General features: G+C 37.4%; 1 protein-coding gene across 1 annotated transcript in view; it reads right to left on the reverse strand.

Annotated features, from left to right (window-relative positions):
* zswim7 (zinc finger, SWIM-type containing 7) overlaps positions 1 to 16,424 on the reverse strand; it is a 21,646-nt gene extending 5,222 nt beyond the window's left edge. Inside the window, exons 1-4 of the mRNA XM_017412703.3 lie at positions 16,303 to 16,424; positions 15,449 to 15,470; positions 12,488 to 12,590; positions 3,057 to 3,161 (exon numbers count right to left, since the gene is read on the reverse strand). Of these exons, the coding sequence (XP_017268192.1) occupies positions 3,057 to 3,161; positions 12,488 to 12,590; positions 15,449 to 15,470; positions 16,303 to 16,378 (306 nt within the window). The 5' untranslated portion in view covers positions 16,379 to 16,424. The remainder of the gene's footprint in view (positions 1 to 3,056; positions 3,162 to 12,487; positions 12,591 to 15,448; positions 15,471 to 16,302) is intronic.
* Between the last annotated feature and the right edge of the window lie 2,037 nt (positions 16,425 to 18,461).

Consider the following 18,461-nt stretch of genomic DNA (forward strand, 5'->3'; position numbering starts at 1 on the left):
GAGAAACCAACATTAAACAGAGGAGGAGGTCTCAGATTTCAGCTTTCAAAAACATATAATGGAGCTTTAGGCCTGATCCCCAGTCAGTTTCACTCCAATCAACACCTGCACTCATGTGACAAGAGTGGCCCATCAGTGAGTCAGACAAACAAGGACCCTAATGAGCCTCTATTGTTAGAAGAGTGAGAACAATTTGCAAGCAATCCAGCTTACATCGCATCTCAGCTTTAAAAGCTCAACTCCACACTCTCTATTTCTGAGTTGAGAAAACTCCTCGGATGAGAAGCGAAACATCTTCAGCTACAGAATAGAAGTCCAGTTGTTTTTGTTTTTTAACTTTTTTTGAATATTTCTGTGTGAAAAAAAAGTTAAAACATTACAGATTTTCTCAGACATAGAAGGGATTAATCATAACCTCATCAATTCCAAAAGAAAAATAACTTAAATTGATTGTTTGTTTAGTGAGAAGATCAAGTAAGAATATATCTGTGAGACCAAAAAGATCTGTTAGAGGATAAAATGAGAGTGAGGAGTTTTCAATGTGATGAACACCTGTTTGTGAGAAGGTGGTCTGTTAAATTCAGTGTGTGACAAAATACAGTTTATTTTACAGAAGTGTATTATGGCAAAAATGACTGATTTCTTATTGGATTATTCTTAAATTCTAACTAACACACTGAAACAGAAAAACACTCTAAAGGCCACTGACAGCACCAGATTTGTGGCAGCCATCTTGCTAGGTGCTACGTGTGTTACTGTGTCATTGTTAACACCTCGGCTGTCCTGTATCATCAGTTCTGCACAGCAATAACCATATTTTACACAAATAAAGATATATCCTACATATTGTGAAAACAGGAGACAAAAGTCGTTTGTAATGAGCCGCTCACTAAGCACAGTCAAGCAATAAGAGGGACAAAAGTCAACCTCACGTGCTACTACCATTGTGATCAAATTACCAAGTGCTGTAATCATTCTATCCAGAGCAGTACTTACCTGCACTTGAAGTAATTAAGTACTTTATATGTTCACTTAGTCTTACCAGAGCTCTGCTACCAGTATGTAGACTAATACTTTTAACTTATGTCATTTTCCTCTCATTTCTGGAAATATTTAGGCTTTTTAACATGTACTTTACTAGTTAAACATGGACATTTAAGGTTTTGTCTAGTCTACTGACCAATTCTCTATTATTTAGCATATAAATTTTACTCGTAAAAAAAGTAAACTTCTTATACTGATGTGTAAAATGTAGGACAATATGTTACAAATACTGCTAATATTCTGCGAGTTAGCTGGGACTCTCAGTGTGCTGCTTTACAGTAATTCTAACAGACTAGTCTAGAGAGTGCTTAAGTTTAATATAGTGTGTTAGACTAATACTTTCATGCAAGAAAACTGAGAATTATTCTGCCTAATGGGACACTGTAGCACTCGGCATTGTTTATGACAAGCCTACAAGCCTTAAAAATACAAAAATGTACATCACCTATAACAACAAACCCATAAAGGCAAGTTTATTGAATATAATTTATTCACTTTATTTCCTATTAAGCTGTTTTGACCATTCAGTACATATGTTCATGTTTTTACATTAGTTTGTCTCCCTGTCAATAAACAATACTGTCCAATTTGATTCTGGAATACAAAGTGTTGAAAATGAGTAAACTGATAGTTCTAATTACATTTAAGGTTATCACTTATCACTGCAGCTCAGGTATTTTCTGATATACAGACCCTTTCCAAATAATTAGAATATCACAAAAAAGTTGTTTAATTTCCACAATTCCATTCAAAAAGTTAATCCTTCATAGGTTATAGATTCAGGGACCACAGTTTAAACGATTTCAAGTATTTGTTTGTTTAATTTTTTTGTTTATTTTTACATAATTTGGGCTTCCAGTTCATAAAACGCACGAAAACAGGATTTCAAAAAAATTTGAATGCTGTGGAGAAATCAGCCCAAATTTTACAGGGCATGAATGTTGTACACTGAGTATGACACACTAATCATCTACTAAACTCAAAGCACCTACACAGGTTTCCACCAGCTGTCAATAAATTGCTGCAGTTTGGTTCAATATGGGGAAGACTGCAGACCTAACAACTGGTCGGTCAGAAGACCATCATGGATACCCTCCATAGGATGGGTAAGCCACAAAGGTTTATAGCTAAGGAGGGTAGCTGTTCACAGAGTGCTGTAGTCTAGTGGAAGAGCAAAATGTGACAGGAGAAAATTGACATATTGTTTTTAAAGTACCATATTTTGATTTTTCTTTCTTTCTTTTTTCCTGCAAAAACTGAGAAGTAGTTTGGGCTGATTTCTTCACAGTGTTCTGATTTTTTGAAATCCTGTTTTTGTGTGTTTTATGAGCTAGAAGCCCGAATTATGTACAAATAAACAAATACTTGAAATCATTTAAACTGTGGGCCCTGAATCTATAATCTATGAAAGTTTACCTTTTAGAATGGAATTATGGAAATGAAACAACTTTTTCAGGTTCACAACCTTTAAAGCCTTTTTTATATGTGTGGCCATGAGTCCAGCTTCTGTTTTGCTTTTATACCAATAAAGCTTTAATTTCCACAGGGATGGGAGAATGTCTTCCTTACCTTTGAAAAAACTCAAGGAAGAGTTTAAAATGTTTTTATTAAAACTTGATTGGTATTATCTGCTGGGGTCACTAATTTTAGATACAATAGATACATCTGCGTTGTTTTTGTTTTTTGTTTCTAAAAATTAAAATTTCTATAAATAGATTCTAATTTTAAAAATGAGTCACATTTCATACAGTGCAAATAGAAGTAAAACATGCACCTAATAAAGTGACATTAAACATTCATATTTAACTGAAATCTCATTTATAGTCAGCTCCTAAATTCATTCATTTAGACTTTTTATTGGACTATCATTCATTTTTATTTAAAATGCTGGCTCAGCACTAACACAGTACAAGATGATGTCTCTAGGCAACACTGTAACTAAGGAAGTTTTCTAAACATGACATCATTTGCACAATTACTTAAAATAATTTGGCGGTATTTGTGGAACTCACCAGCAGGTCCTGGTTTCTGCGTAGCACCGAGTACGCAAAAGCCGGGCAGGGACAGTAGTGGCAGGACAAGAAGCATGTGTACAGGTGCCCCGAGCCTCCCATCACCTGCAGCAGGGGATTTATGTAAAGCACATTTAAATATGAGGCAGAGCTCGAGCCCGCTTATCATTTCACAGATTCTACACAGACATGAGAATCAGCTTGTTTCTTTATGACAATGCAGCTAATCATTAACAATCGTGTTTGTATCTGCAGCTGCACAGCAGCAGAGGATGGAAACACACAAACGGAAAGACGGGACACTCTTTATTGCATCAAAAATAATAATAATCACTCCAGTTCAGACAGTGCTGCCTGAGTTCTGAAGGTGGAAATCAAGAATTTGTTTAATAATAAAAAATAAAGGATTTATATCTATATATTTATCTGCAAGATTGAAGCAGAATATTAATTGTATCATTTTGACGACAACTAAATGCTAAACAAATCCATCTAAGATCACCAGCTGCCACAGACAATCCTGTTTTTGCCCGTGTGTCCATCTGTAGCGTTAGCAAAATATCTCATGAACCACTGGGCAGATTTGAATATAACCTGCAGAAAGTAACCAATGGATGGACAACTACAGCTGATTAACTTTTGGACTAAACCAGATTCAAGATGGCTGCTACAGCCAACTGGCCTTTAAAACATGGCTATAACCCAATCAGTTTGACCTAAACTTTGCTGTGGTAGTAGCTGAGACTGATCCTCAACACATTCTGAGTGCAAACAGATGGCATAAGATCTTTGTTGAAAAAACTGCCATTAGCTATTTGGAGCCAATTCGGATTGTTAGCAAACTATCTCTTAAAACAGTGGACAGATTATTAATGATACCTTCAGGAATTTTTTTTTTTTACCTCCACAACAGATTAGGTTCTGAAGCCAAACCTAGAAAACCCAAAATGACAATAATTTAGCCAATTTTACATATATTGTGCTAAAACTGATGGTGTGGTTGTAGCTGAGTCATTCATAACAAACACTCAAAGTTTGACTAATTTGTGAGAGTCAAACCCAGCTTGTCTATTAGTAAAATATCTCAAAAACCACTGGATGGATTTTAATGAAACTTTCAGAAAGTAAACACTAAATGAACTTGGGGTTGTCCGTGATTACACATATTACTGTTTTGCAGGAATCCTCCCTTTAACTCTTCCTTAAAAGTGACAGAATAATGATTTCATGTGATTTTGCTACTTCGTTAACCTCATCTTTTCACATAAGTCATTTGGTGGAGATGATATAGAAATGATGCATTTTAACAACCTGTATGAGCTGTTTAATGGCCTCGGCTGACGGAGCGTCCCCGTCCACCATGTCGGCATTTCCTCCCACATTTGGACAGTGATTTAATAAGGGGGACATAAGGGGACATGAGGACATTACGTTGGTGGATTAGCGTGGTGACACAGCACTATAACTAATGCTCCTCAGAGCCGGCTCCATTATTCTGCAGGGTTTCAATAAATTACCTTTCCCTATGACCTACAAAAGCAAAAACACCTCATTTGTTCAATGAGACACTTCATTACAAATAAGACACGAAAGAGACGATTAGATGGACTTCAAGCAGCACAGAGAAGATGAATAAAGCACCGTGATGATGAGGAGAGGAGAAGTAACTCTGTGGTGACCAAAACAAGAAGCGCAGCACTTTCTAAACATCGGGTTTATTGAAAACCAGCTCACACTTGGGCTCTTTTTGTTTTCTGCATCAGAGATTAACTGGCTCTGCTGCAGCCCACACAGAAAAACTGGCAGCAAATATCATTGTATGTTGTTTTTATGACTTTTTAATTTTGTGGAACACATAAACCAGTTATTTATCAAATCAAATATACTGAAATTCTGGGACCTTGTAATATTTAAAACTTCACAATTCATGTTGAAGGTCAGAAATCAGAAACTTCCACCCAATATACAGGAAATGTTTGGTGACAGAGAGGGTGGTTATAATTTAAGAGGTGAGGGATATTTAAAAAAAACAACATATTAGAACAACCAGGAAGAGTTTTTGTTTATCTGTGTGTGGAGTAAATGTCTGGAATGGATTGAATGATGAGTTTAAAAAAAGTACAAATGTAAACCAATTTAAAAAACTGATTAAAACAGAGCTTATTTCAAAATATGCTATATAAGATGATTGTTTAATAGTCTATAATGTAATTGATGACATAAATAGTATTTAAAATAATTGTACATAGTTAAACATCATGTAAAATGGAAACAAGTTGTCTCCTTTTGATGTTCTGAAAGTTAATTTGATTTAAATTGACAAGTACAAAAGGGATAGGACATTATAAGGTATTATATTTTCTACCTGCTCCTTTTCGAACAGAAAATATAAAATTTGCATGTCACATGGGCAAAATAATTTGTTTTACATTTTATTTTTAAGCTTGCTTTATTCTATTTTATTGTTTTCTTTTTTCGTGATTGTTTTTTTTTTGGTCTGTTTATATTTTATGTCTGTTCTGTACGAAATAAATACATGATGTAAAGCACTTTGAACTACCATGTGCTGAAATGTGCTACACAAATAAACTTGACTTGTTGAGCCTAAACCTTCAACAGTCTGACCAATATGCTTGTAATCTGACTTTGTCTTCGCTCTAATAACTCATGTAAACCTGTCTCAGGTTTGTTATAAGGGCTGCGCATCATTAAAGAGTCAGCTGACAAAGCGACATGCCGAGTCAGCACTGGATTTGAAGTGGCAAATTAGCTGCGGCATCAGACAGATCACCACTCAACTCAGGCGGCAAGAGCAGTGTACGCCCACTTAGACCCTGTGACTGATAAAAACAGAAAGTTGCTGCCAAAGTCCAAATGTAAAGCATAAAATCAGAAAATTAGCCAAATGTAAATAATTACAGGCTCTGTGAGAACCAGTGGGTGATTTCTGGTGGTTTTTTATGTTTATTGAACAGTTGTTAATGACGTAATAAACCTAAATTTCTCTGTCTGACTGTTCCTGACTTATGGTGACACCTCCACCCACTGATAAATGCTTTCTTATTCATTTAGGAGGGAAAATCCTCTCGTCATTACTTCTAGATGGATCACAGCTGGGTTGACTGAAAAGGAAAGGAGACAATTACGTGCCTCAGTTCTGTGTCTGACTCTGAAGAAGACACAATCAGTGTTGAAACGTTCGTTTGCACGTTAAAAGCTGAAAAATTGATCAGTTAGCTATGGACGTCATCTTTTTTTTTTTTAGTTTGAACGTTTCTTGTCCTTCAGCTCCTTACTGCAGGATGATGCACAGAGAAGTTTGTTTGTTAAAAACGATGAATGAGATGAATTTGCCTTGAAAGTTAAGCAAAGAAAAATATGAAAAGCTATTAAGTGAATGACGTCATTTGGTATATTCAACCTTGATTAGTTAAAACACTGACATTTTTTTCCATTTCAGGAAGGAAGCTTCAACGATTGAAGTAATCACAAAGATCAAACAAGAACTTAAATAAAAATAAAAAAGCTGTTCTACTCATCGCTATGTAGTTTGGGGTTTATTTCATTAGATCGTCTAAGAAGACTGAGAATGCAGTATTTCTGCTCAGACTCCTGTTTCCAGGCATCAGTGCATCATTCTTTATGTAAAGGTCAGAGGATGTAAGAAATGAGATAAGGTGAAAAATCCCAGCTGTGAAATGCCAAGTTCTCATGAGATCTTCGTTCTTTTTGTGGAAACAGCAGACTGAATAACCACAGCAACAGAAGAAATTCAACTGAGACTAATGAAAAAAAAAATTATTATAATAACAGGAAACGACACAAATGGCTGATCTGGTTCATTTGTCAACTTCTATTTTAACATTTGATGCAGATTTTAGCACAGATATACTGCTGGGCGTGATGGGGGGAAAAAACCTGCTCTCTCATTTTCTTCAAAGTGAAGGTGACTTTATTTTAAACATGAGCCAAAGCTCCTCAAAATGTCACCACCACATTTAATTTCTAGAGATGAGCTTACTCTTTTCCTAACTCAAAGTGCTGACAGACACACACACACACACACAGCCTAAAGACAGTTAAAACATGCTGAGGTCCAACCTGAAATATCACTACTGTAATGACTCCAGCTCAGACCCTCAGAGAGTCATCTTCACACCTTCAATGACATCAACTTTGTTGTGCACGTGTTTCCAACAGATTTCTATTAAAAGTAGGAATTATTATTAAAGGCCTAGCTTTCCTTGAAGGAACACATAATGGTCGGCGCTTTTGATGCCAGAGTTTTAAACTAAGATCTTCTTATGATGATAAACGACGGCATTACAGCCGCTTTGGTTAAACCTTGAAAACCACATTATGTGCGATATTATGATATATCAAGTGATCTGTTGGCGCTCAAATTATGCGTTTGGGACGATGCTCAGTTACTACCACATCAGTTTTTAGCTGAATATCTGTAAAATTCCCTGAGGTATAATAATTTATGTGTTTTCTAAGACGTGTTTCTGGACAAATTTCAATGAAAATGTTAAAGCAATCAATGGATGTTTATCTACAGCTCATTAACTTTAGAAGTCAACCCAGTTCAAGATGGCTGCCACAGCTCACTGACCTTAGCCAACACAAAAATGGCTATAACTCAATCAATTTTACAGATATTGAGGTGAAGTTTGAAGTAGTAAATGAGTCATTCATAGCACACACTTTGAACACATCTCCAACATCACATCCATGAATGAATGACCTAACCTTAACTCGTCTGCTTCATCGCACTTTTGTCAGGTAAATTATTTTGTTGTGTTGAATGGTGTGTGTGTTTTTAAATAACCTACAACAATCAATAAAGCTATATTAAAAAAATGTTTACTTTTTATTGAAACTTGTTCTGCACCATGTTGGGTTTTTAAGGGTGTTGGTTCGTTGATTATGAGAAGGAAAATAAGAATTTTATTACATATTTATTACTTTAATCCATGTAATTGTTACATATATGACAGCAAACGTCTTGTATCTTGCGTGTTGTTGGAACAAATATTAACAAAAAAACTTCCTTAAAATGCAAGTGAAGCACTTATGTGGAGGGTTGGTTTAATCTGCCCCAGTGATTAAACTGCAGTGATGTTTGAGTTGTAGCCCTCACGTCTGATTGAAAACCAAACTGAAGTGTTAAAAAGCAGCAACAAAAAGTCTGTGATTATAGGTTCAGACACATGCAAAGAGTTTAACAACCAAAACAAAACATCACAGCTGACAAAACGTTGAGCCAACATGCAAATGGCTATTGTTGGCTTACAAAGACAGCAAGAACCAAAAGGAAACATGTAAATTCTCTGAAAGCTGAACAACTAGTTTAAAAAAATTAATCATGATCGATTTTATCAATGCAGCACAAGGTCAAAATATATCCTATAAAACTTATATTTGTACCAACAAGATGTTTTCTCAGAAATAGCTAACAAAAGATGAGGAACTAAGAATAACTGGAATATTTTTGATTCCATCAAATTAAAGTCTTCAACGAGTAAAACAAGAAATGTAATGTTTCTTATAAGAACAAAAATAGGAAACACTTGTTTTGTAGTGAATCTAAATTTTCCTGAATGGATTAAAAAAATGCCGTTGGACAGAAAATGTCAGGCACCCTTGAGGGGAATCAAATGAAACAATCGGGACTCCGCAGCAGAGGTGAAAACGTCCCAGCAGAACAAAACCCCATGTTACTCCCCAGCTCTACTGTAACTAACAGATATGTTTTCTATAAAACTATTTTTACAGAAGCCTGAAGGAGTTTACAGGAAATTTGAGGCACAATGACCACAAGCTCGGCGGACTGCCTTGTTTCTCCCATAATGCATGAAGCCGCGTCCTGCTGAGGTTCACTTCTGACTCTGAGGACGTCGTGACTCATAAAGATAAGATTGTTTGAATAAGAAATGCTTTTGATACACTGAATTACCAAGATGAACCAGCACGGATCTTTCATAAAATTCAAGAAACACTAAATCGGTTTTGTTCCAAACAGTTTAAAGGTTATGCATGTTCAGCTACAGTGAGCTGCAAAAATATTTACCCTCTTATTATTCTTGCTGGATTTTGTCCTACAACATGGAATTTAAAGTCATTTTCATTCTGGTTATAAATAACGAGCCAACACAAAATACTTCAAATGATAAAGTTAAATTGGTGGGGCTTGAGGGTGCATACAGAGAGTGTTGTTAAAGCCACAACCATCACCTTCAGAAGCCACATAATTAGTTAAATAAGATTCATCTGTGAGCAAAACAAGTGACACATGATCAGAGTTGGGTTTTATGGAAGAATGGCCAGAAATAAAGACATAATTGCTTAAAGAAAAGAATAAGGCAGACTTTTTGAAATGTGCCCAACGGCCTTCAGAGACTCGTCAGACATGTGGAAGAAGGTGCTAAAAGACTAAAAGGGAACTTTTCAGGCATCAAAGACAACAAACACCATGTCTGGTACAAACCTGACACAAACTCCCCTCATGCTGAGAACACCATCCACCACAGTGAAGCATGGTGGTGGCAGCATCATGCCGTGGGGAAGTTTTTCCATCAGGAGGGACTGGGAGACTGGTCAGAGTTAAAGGAAAGATGGGCGGAAATAAATATGGACTTATTTTTGAGGGAAGCAGCAGGTTATGAGTTTGTCATCTAACAAGGCTCAAAGAAATCCTCCATCGTGATCCCAGAAACTCTGACTTTTAGCTCAACGCTGCCTATAGTACAGCCCTATAGCAGTACACTGACCTCATATAGATTAAATTTCAGAAACAAACAAAACTATGATGTATATTTATATCTTCCACTGTTTTAAGTCATGTTTATACCATCTTCTGTCTCTGTGAGCAACGACTGTATCACTGTAGCCACAAGAAGGAACTGTATTTAAAATATAGATGTTTTTATACCAGCTGCCATGTGGTTCATTTAACATATTTTGTTATTAGACGAGTTAAACGCCTCACATGTTCTGAATGCCATACATGAACATGTTTTATTGTGTTGTTGCACTGAGAAAAACCTTCTCTTTTGTGCACACAGGAGAAAAGGCCGTCCCACTGTTAATATCTAAATTTTACTCAGTCATTTTAACGACTTACTTTTTACTTTTACCTGAGTAGGATTTTACACTTGTAACGGTACTTGTATGTGAATAAGAAATTGTTTAACTGCACATTTACTTGACTACATTATTTTAGTACTCTTTGCACCACTGGTGAATATTTCTGTACGCTCTGGTTTCCGATTTCTTTTTTTTCTTTGTTTCACAATAAGACATATTTGGAATCTCCAAAGTACATACTTACTCTGTGTGGTTAAAATTATACCATACGATCCCCACACCCCTTCATAACTTCCTTTTATATTCCAGGTTGTAAGACAACAAAACAGAGAGAATACCAAGGAGTGTGAGTATTTTTGTAAGCCACTGTATATGATTACTTGAAATGTTACTGAGGTAAAAGAAAAACAACTAACAGCGTGTTATCAACACAAACCTTTCAGATATTTTACTATTTTATTCTATACTTTTATTCTAATTATAGAGTGCTGTAACCAAACAATTTCCCCTTGGAGATGAAGTTGAAGTTCAGCTCAGTTAAGTTGAACTAAATTAACTTGAACTGTGTGAATGGTTGTTTGTCTCATTTGTCTCTGTGTCCCTGTGATAGACATGAGACCTGTCCAGGGTGTCCTCCGCCTCTCACACAGTGACTGCTGAAGATAGGCACCAGCTCCCTGCGACCCAGAAAGGAGAGGAGGGTAGAGAAAATGGTTGGATGGATGAAATCCCTCCAGTTGCACTCACTCCTTTATCAACAACCACTAAACAAACTTCTACAACGTCATATGACGAGGCATATAACCTACTACAGCAAACAGATGGTAAAAGATAAATAGACTACATTTAAGGTGTTATTCTAATGCTAACCACCCCTCACACACATTCCTACACCACAAGCTATATAAACATCTATTAGCAGCTAATCAGCTTGTCTCACGCACTCAAAGTAGAGTCTAAATGTCTCCTTCAAAGACCCGTCAACATGTGGGCTGGTGACTGAAGCACCAAACGTCCAACTAGCAGATGATCGTGATGCCAGTCCTCCTGTTGAACTGTTGAGCTTCCGTAAGTGAATGCGTGGTATTTTACAACGGTCTGAATAGAAAATGTGGCTGAATACAAACGGTGGTTTCTATTTGCTGCTTTTTAAATTGCACGGACAAACTGTCAAGCCCCACTTCTCAAAACCTTCACTGTGAAATACTGACGTTGGAGCTCCCTGTGTTACAAAACAACGTTAGCTCTACTCTTCTGTTTCTGGCTCCGTGGAGAACTCTGCGTTTGCAGTGAACTTTTTAACAACAATGATGACTGCTGGCAATAAAATAGGAAAATACATCCCACTGCAGAGGACCACTCCCCGAAGAAAAAAATGCTGCTTCGTGAGCAAAAACACCAGCAAACTTTGGGGACGGCATTGTATTTGCTTCTAGTTGCTTTTCTCACAGTCCTCATCCTCTCTAATGTACTCCCGTTTCTGTACACTGCTGCTCAAATAAATAGCGATGGCTGCCAACTCAAATTTCCTTCCAGTTAAAATTTACTATCTGGGAATTTAAAAAAAATGCTTTAAGTGTCTCTGCGTCTTAATGATTATTAAATAAACTGTCAGCTCTGATCGGTGAAGAAATAAAGAAATCGTGAACATAAATGCTCATCTGTGCAGGCAGACTTTTCTAATACCGTATTTTCCGCACTATATAAGATGCACTGACAATGAATGGTCCATTTTCAAACTTATGTCATATATAAAGCGAACCGGACTATAAGGCGCACCTCCCAATTCTTGTAACTTGGCACGGATTGCGCTCCATTGAAAATGGACGATTTCGCTGCTCTAGCGGAGCTGGTTCGCCTGTATCAGCATTTATATGATCCCTCTATGAGAGATCACAAAGATAATCAAACAGTTCAAAACTCACGGTAGGATACCACACCAGAGTAAGCGTCGAGTATAAACGCCTCCACCGCTTGCTCAGGTCCTATAACTGAGCCCTAATGCTGCAAGCAGTGCAGCTTTGTAGTTCACCCAAAGACGTACTAAAACATTACTACTTCGTACATATATAAGGCACTCCGGATTATAAGGCGCTCTGTCGTTGAAGGCTTTTAAGTGCGCCTTATAGTCCGGAAAATACGGTACTCTCAAACACAGTGATGATGTGAAACAATTTTCTTGTATAATAGTTTAACTCAAAGGAACACAAACAATGCTGCACACAATATTCTTGCACCTTATAAATGTAAAGCAACTAGTTGCATTGAATTGCACACGAGTTATTAACTGGCAGAATATCCTTTGTGTAAGTGGGGCTGCTGATTGCACGGCGTGGACAGACCTGGAAAGCCTTGCGTCCGCTGGGAGATGTCAGACACGTGACGGAACGCTGGTCAACCAGATCCAAAGCCTGGAGCGCACAGGAGCCGAAGACAAACTTCAGCCTTTAAGACAAAAGGAGGGGAGTACAAGAATCAAAAGGAAGTCGAGATGCCAACAAATTCTACAAAGCTAGAGATGATTTATCGTTCGTTAAAATTTTGGTTGCAAAAAAATACAAGTTTTTAATGAACTTTCTTTTCTCCACAAAAAGCACTGAATTTCTTCATGAGTTAAAAACTCCAGACTGATCATCTTAGACTCAGACCCACAGTTTAATTACAAATTATGAATGGAAACCACACTGCCTAGTGTGTGTGTGTGTGTGTGTGTGTGTGTGTGTGACCAGGTGAAACTCATGAGTCATTAACTGAGGTTAACAGACTAAATTTTAAGGGCTAGTATTCATAAAACAGCCAACGTGACCAACTTCATTCACAATAATTTCCTTCCTGCGTGTGTCTTGATTCCTGAAGCAACACTTCCTGTTTTGGAGGGAATATTGTTCATGTCAGTTTTGTTTCCCAAAAAACACAGCATGCTCGTGTGAAAATGTTCAAAATATTTCATTGGTTGACCAAAACTATTTTCAGGGATCAAAGTTCTCCGTCTCCACGACGGATTTCTGTCATCTGTAAAAATGAGAAGGAAGAAAGAAAAAAAGTGTTTTATGTTGTGGTCACATTAAAGCCATTTGATCTTATGATACAAGAATTAAACTTATGCTGGTTTTTTTCAGCTTTTAACCAATAAAACGAACCAGAGACAAAGTTTTATCCAATCAGAGCAGGGCGGTGAGGTTCAAGCAGTGTGGCAAAGTTGGAGACTTTGTCGCTATGTTTAACAAGTTTTTACAGCCCTCTAGTGACTACTTTTCTAAAAACCAACTAGTGACTTTTTCTGGTGATTTTGGAGACTTGAAGACAGGCAGATATGGTTGTCTCCAACCAGCAGAGGATCGACCTGCGTCCCACAGGAGGCTCAGTCCTCCTGAACTAAAAAAACTTCACTTTTTGAGTCACTTTTGCCGATCCAAAGCTCAAATAAAGGATGAAAGTTGAAACTGTGACATTCAGAAAAGAAAAGAAACAAAAAGCAAAGTAAATAAATAAGTGGTTTCACGTAATGTGTCCATGTTGGGACAGTGGTTAGGACATCTGTCTCACACGTGGAGGTGAGGGTTTGATTCCTGGTCAGGCAGTCACATCACTGTCATTATAATAAATATTACATTCAAACTAAAACACTTTATCTTTCTGTAAACAGCAACAGTAATGTTTCTATAAAATTTAAGACCTTGTTGATCGTAGTTTCTGTTGACAGAAACCACAACAAATGTTCAGTTTGATTTAGTGGAGGTATTTATTGGACACATTTACTGAACAATTCATTAGAAAACACTATGCTGTGTACTTTGACTACACAGTATGCTCCTCTTTCCAGGGAAACCTTTGGGAAGTGACCTATTTGCAGAAAAAGACTCTAAAATGGCGGGGGGGGTGTTATATGATGAAGTGTAAGTAAAAAATTTTTTTTGCTTTAATCCTTGTATTTTATAAACTTTTGCCTAAAAGTGTTTCTGTGTTATCCCTGATCTGCATAACAATGCAAAATGTCAATTTGTTCACAATAAATGGTGATTTTCTTCCTCCCCAAGTTTGTTTTTCATCATTTATGTCGATCCATGGGCGCGGCCATCTTTGAGCAAGTGCCGGTGTTGTAACGCCACCACTGATTGGGCAAAAGCTCTCATTTATCTGCCGAGGTTTCAGATGGGTCCATTGTTTTTTGTTTTTTTTTTGTTGTTTTTTGGGGGGGTGACACTGCGTCGTTTTCCAGTCAGTGGATGGGAGACAGCAGAATGTCCAAGAAAAGAACAGACAAAAACTTTTGTTGCAATACATGTTAAATGAAGGTTCATTTTCTTAATATTTTGTTCTTTGGTTTATTTAGTAGTTCTTTGCTCAGCTGGTATACGTCTTCCTCGGTTGAGAGGATTTTACCAACCACAAGGAATGCCAAGACGATTTATTTTAAATCTCCAGTCAATGTTTTCATTCAAATCTATTTTACTTACTTCAGGTTGACTGCCCTGGGAGATAAATCCGTCTTTGCTAAGTGAAGTCTCCATCTGATTTTCAGAAAACCCTCCCAGTTCTTCTAAAAAGCCAAAAATTCTCACAAGTTGTCCTCAAAAACTGCTGATTTTGGACTCTTCAAACACCCTCCCCGCCTCGTTCCAAACACCAGGAAAAGGCATTTCAGATGTTCTAAATTTCTAATTCTTCACCCAGTGTATGGTCAGACCCCTACTTGTTCTAAATAGCCCCCTACTCCTTTTCTTAACTTTTGCACCCCCTGAATATTCATTTAATTTTCAACAACCTGCTAAAACGAACACCACTAAAATGGATTGGAACTTACAGAACAGCGAGAAATCAATCAAAACAGCTAAATTAGTCACTTTCTATTTTATTTTGGTTGCTGTCAACAATTTCCCTTGTTTTAACTCATTCAGAAAATGAACTACACAAAGCAAGGATCTTCTCACGGACTCCCAGAGTGAGATGATCTCCAAAAGCAGAACTTTCTGATGAACCAACAGGATATGATTATGTGGACTCAGACAGTGAGCGGCCCTTCTCTAACCACAACCAAACTCCCTAAGCCAGGAACACAGAGACAGAACAGCATCATATCGCTGTGTCTCAGTGCTGCGTCACTCTTGGCAAATCCAGACACTAAAAATGCCCTCTTCATTCTCCTTACTGTAGTTTCTGCACTTCCCAAGGGTTCAAACTGAGCAGCGTTCAGGACCTTTGATGTCTCAACTCAGACCACACTGGATGACTACTGTTTACTGGTAATCTAGTGAGTCAGAGATAAACAAAAATCTGAGATGTATTAGGAAATTTTAACTTACGCAATAAGCAGATCATCAGGAACTGGAAAGATAAAGATAAAATGTTACTCAAATGTAAAACTACAATTTTACAATTTAATTAAAAAACTGTTTGGATAAAAGTTAAAAACTAACTACAGACATTTTTATGGTAAATCTAGAAACAGAAGCTACAGTTTAGTTATTTTAAAACTGCAAATCACAGTTATTCAATTTAATCCAAGAGTCATAATAAATAGAGGTGTGCTAAGCAATATTAGTAAAGAGGATATGGTAAAGAAATAAATAATGTTCCAGTTTTATTTTTTTATGTGTCTGCTACCCTTTTGAGTGACCGAGGAAACACAACAAGCCCTTTTTACTGCACGGGCGTAATTTAATAAATTAAAATCTAAATTAAAAGAAATGAATTCATCTTCTTCTGTTTCAGCCCAGAGGGGAACATAAACAGCACTTGTCCAAGTATAACACTTTGTGAGCTGTCCTGAGAAAAGCGCCTTTTCTGTCAGCTGTGTAAACATGTGGTTCTCTGTGATGACAGCAGTCAGAACCTTGGAGAACACGATGAAAGTTTCTGATAGGGCAGCGCCACCTGCAGACAGATTCCTGCATTGCATCAGCTCCAAGTAAAACAATTATTTCAGTCACGGGAGAAACTTTGTTAATGTCAGTTTTATTAACGTAGCAAACAGTTACTTGTATTTACTTTTACTACAATTACTTTGTTTAATAATTACTTTAATTTTCTTAAAGAATAAGCGTGAGACTGGATCCCTTGTTAGCTAGTAGTGCTACAGCTACTATTACGTTAAAACTAAACAAGCTAGCAGCACCCATTTACCCACAAGTGTCTTCACTGATAAGTCTCGTCTTACTTTGAGACGTTTCTTGGTACGTTTTCTGGATATCTTGGAAAAGCTGCTCAGCCACAGCTGGTAAAAGTGACCGCATTTTGAACGGCTTTGTTTCGGGAAGTGCTCCGGTCCTCCAGCCAATAGGCTACGACTTCCGGTGTACCAACCGCTGCCCTTTCAAAGTAAAAGTTGTTTGCCTTTGTTGATTCAGATTGCACAGTTCATAAATGTGTACTTAGTTGTAGGAAAGCACAGCATTTTCATTGTTTGTAATGCACATCTATAGTGTTCTGAAAAAAAGAATTCAAAATCCGTCTATTAGCCTGCATAAAATGTCCACAAATGCCTACAACACTTACCAACATCATGCTCTTTGTTGCGTAAGCTTGGATGCCCAGGCCCTACATTATTTCTCCAGAACCAGAGCATTACATCAACTCTCCAATATCAGACATCTTCTATGCTTCTCCAGAATCAGATTACTGCAACACTGGATTTGACTATTTCTGCACGCCTCAAGATTTCAATCATTGCAACACTTCTTCAGGCCCTACTTCACCTGTCCTAGTGACACATCAGTTCAAGAATGCATTATGTATTGTGTTGTTTCAGTGACTGTATATATATATATATATATATATATATATATATATATATATACATATATATATAATAGAATATAGAAAAAAATTGGGCTTTATTGTCCCACCGACGGGACATTCAGGTGTCACAGCAGCATCAGTACAAAGGTTCACACACTAGTTACTTTATAAACTATGGATAGTACACATGAAAACAAAAATTAACATTGACTAGCCATGATATGACTAATAATAGAAGGACGACTAATAATATATATATATTGTGTGGATGTAGCAATACAGAGTGATTTCAACATCAGGAAAAAGGAGCACGAGAAACTGGAGAAATACCAGGGCCTCAGAGAGGAACTGGAAAAGGCCTGGAAGGTAAAGACCACAGTGGTGCCTGTGGTCATCGGGGCCCTAGGGGCAGTCACCCCCAAACTGGGGCAGTGGCTACAACAGATCCCAGGAACAACATCAGACATCTCAGTCCAGAAATGTGCAGTTCTAGGCACAGCCAAGATACTGCGCAGAACCCTCAAGCTCCCAGGCCTCTGGTAGAGGACCCGAGCTCAGAGGATGAAACAAAGACCACCCGCGGAGGGGGTGAGATGATAAAATATGAACTATATATATATATATATATATATATATATATATAGTTGATATTTTATTGATTGTATCCAATTCAAACACAACCATTTTTTTCCTCACTGCTTGACATTCAATCAGACTAAACCTTTCCTGTTTTAGGTCAGTTACAATTCCCAAAGTTATTTGGAAATCCTAACTGACATTTGCTAAATGCCCGAATAAAGAGAAAAGGCATTTTTTACAGAATCTTTTATTACTTTCTTTTAAAGTCACAAGTTTATACACTAACATGACCAGTTTGGGAAAGCCCAGATGATGAGGTCGTGGCCTTGGAAGCTTTTGATTGATTAGTTGACAACATCTGAGTTAATTGGAGGCACATCTGTGGATGTATGTTAAGGGACAACTCAAACACTCTGCTTCTTTATGTGACATCAAGGGAAAATCAAAAGAATCAGCCAAGATATCAGGAAGAGAATTGTGAACCTCCACAGCTCTGGTTCATCCTTGGGTCCACTACTTAACTAAAACTGAGCTGTTTGGACACAAAGATCCTCATTACATTTGGAGGGAAAAGGAGGAAGCTTACACCAATCTAATGTGAAGTACGGGTGTGGCAGCATCATGATGTGGATGTGATTAGTTGCAGAATGGACTGGTGCACTTCACAAAATAGATGGCATCATGAGAAAAGATCATGTGGAAATACTGAAGCAACATCTAAAGACATCAGTCAGGAAGTTAAAGTTTGGACAAAAATGGGTTTTCAAATGGACAACGACTCATCCTGACAAGTTAGTTACAAAGTAGCTTAAAGTCAACAAAGTCGGTGTTTTGGAGCAGCCATCACAAAGACCTGATCTCAGTCCCAGAGAAACAAACCTGATTCAGTTCCTCCAGTTTTGTCAGGAGGAATGGGACAAAACTACAGCAAACTATTGGTAGAAGTGGTCAGGTTTGTGTGTCTGGTTTACAGTTTCAAGCAACAGCTCTGTTGACCAG

The sequence above is a fragment of the Kryptolebias marmoratus genome, linkage group LG13 (genome assembly GCF_001649575.2).
Source record: "Kryptolebias marmoratus isolate JLee-2015 linkage group LG13, ASM164957v2, whole genome shotgun sequence".
NCBI classification, from domain to species: Eukaryota; Metazoa; Chordata; class Actinopteri; order Cyprinodontiformes; family Rivulidae; genus Kryptolebias; species Kryptolebias marmoratus.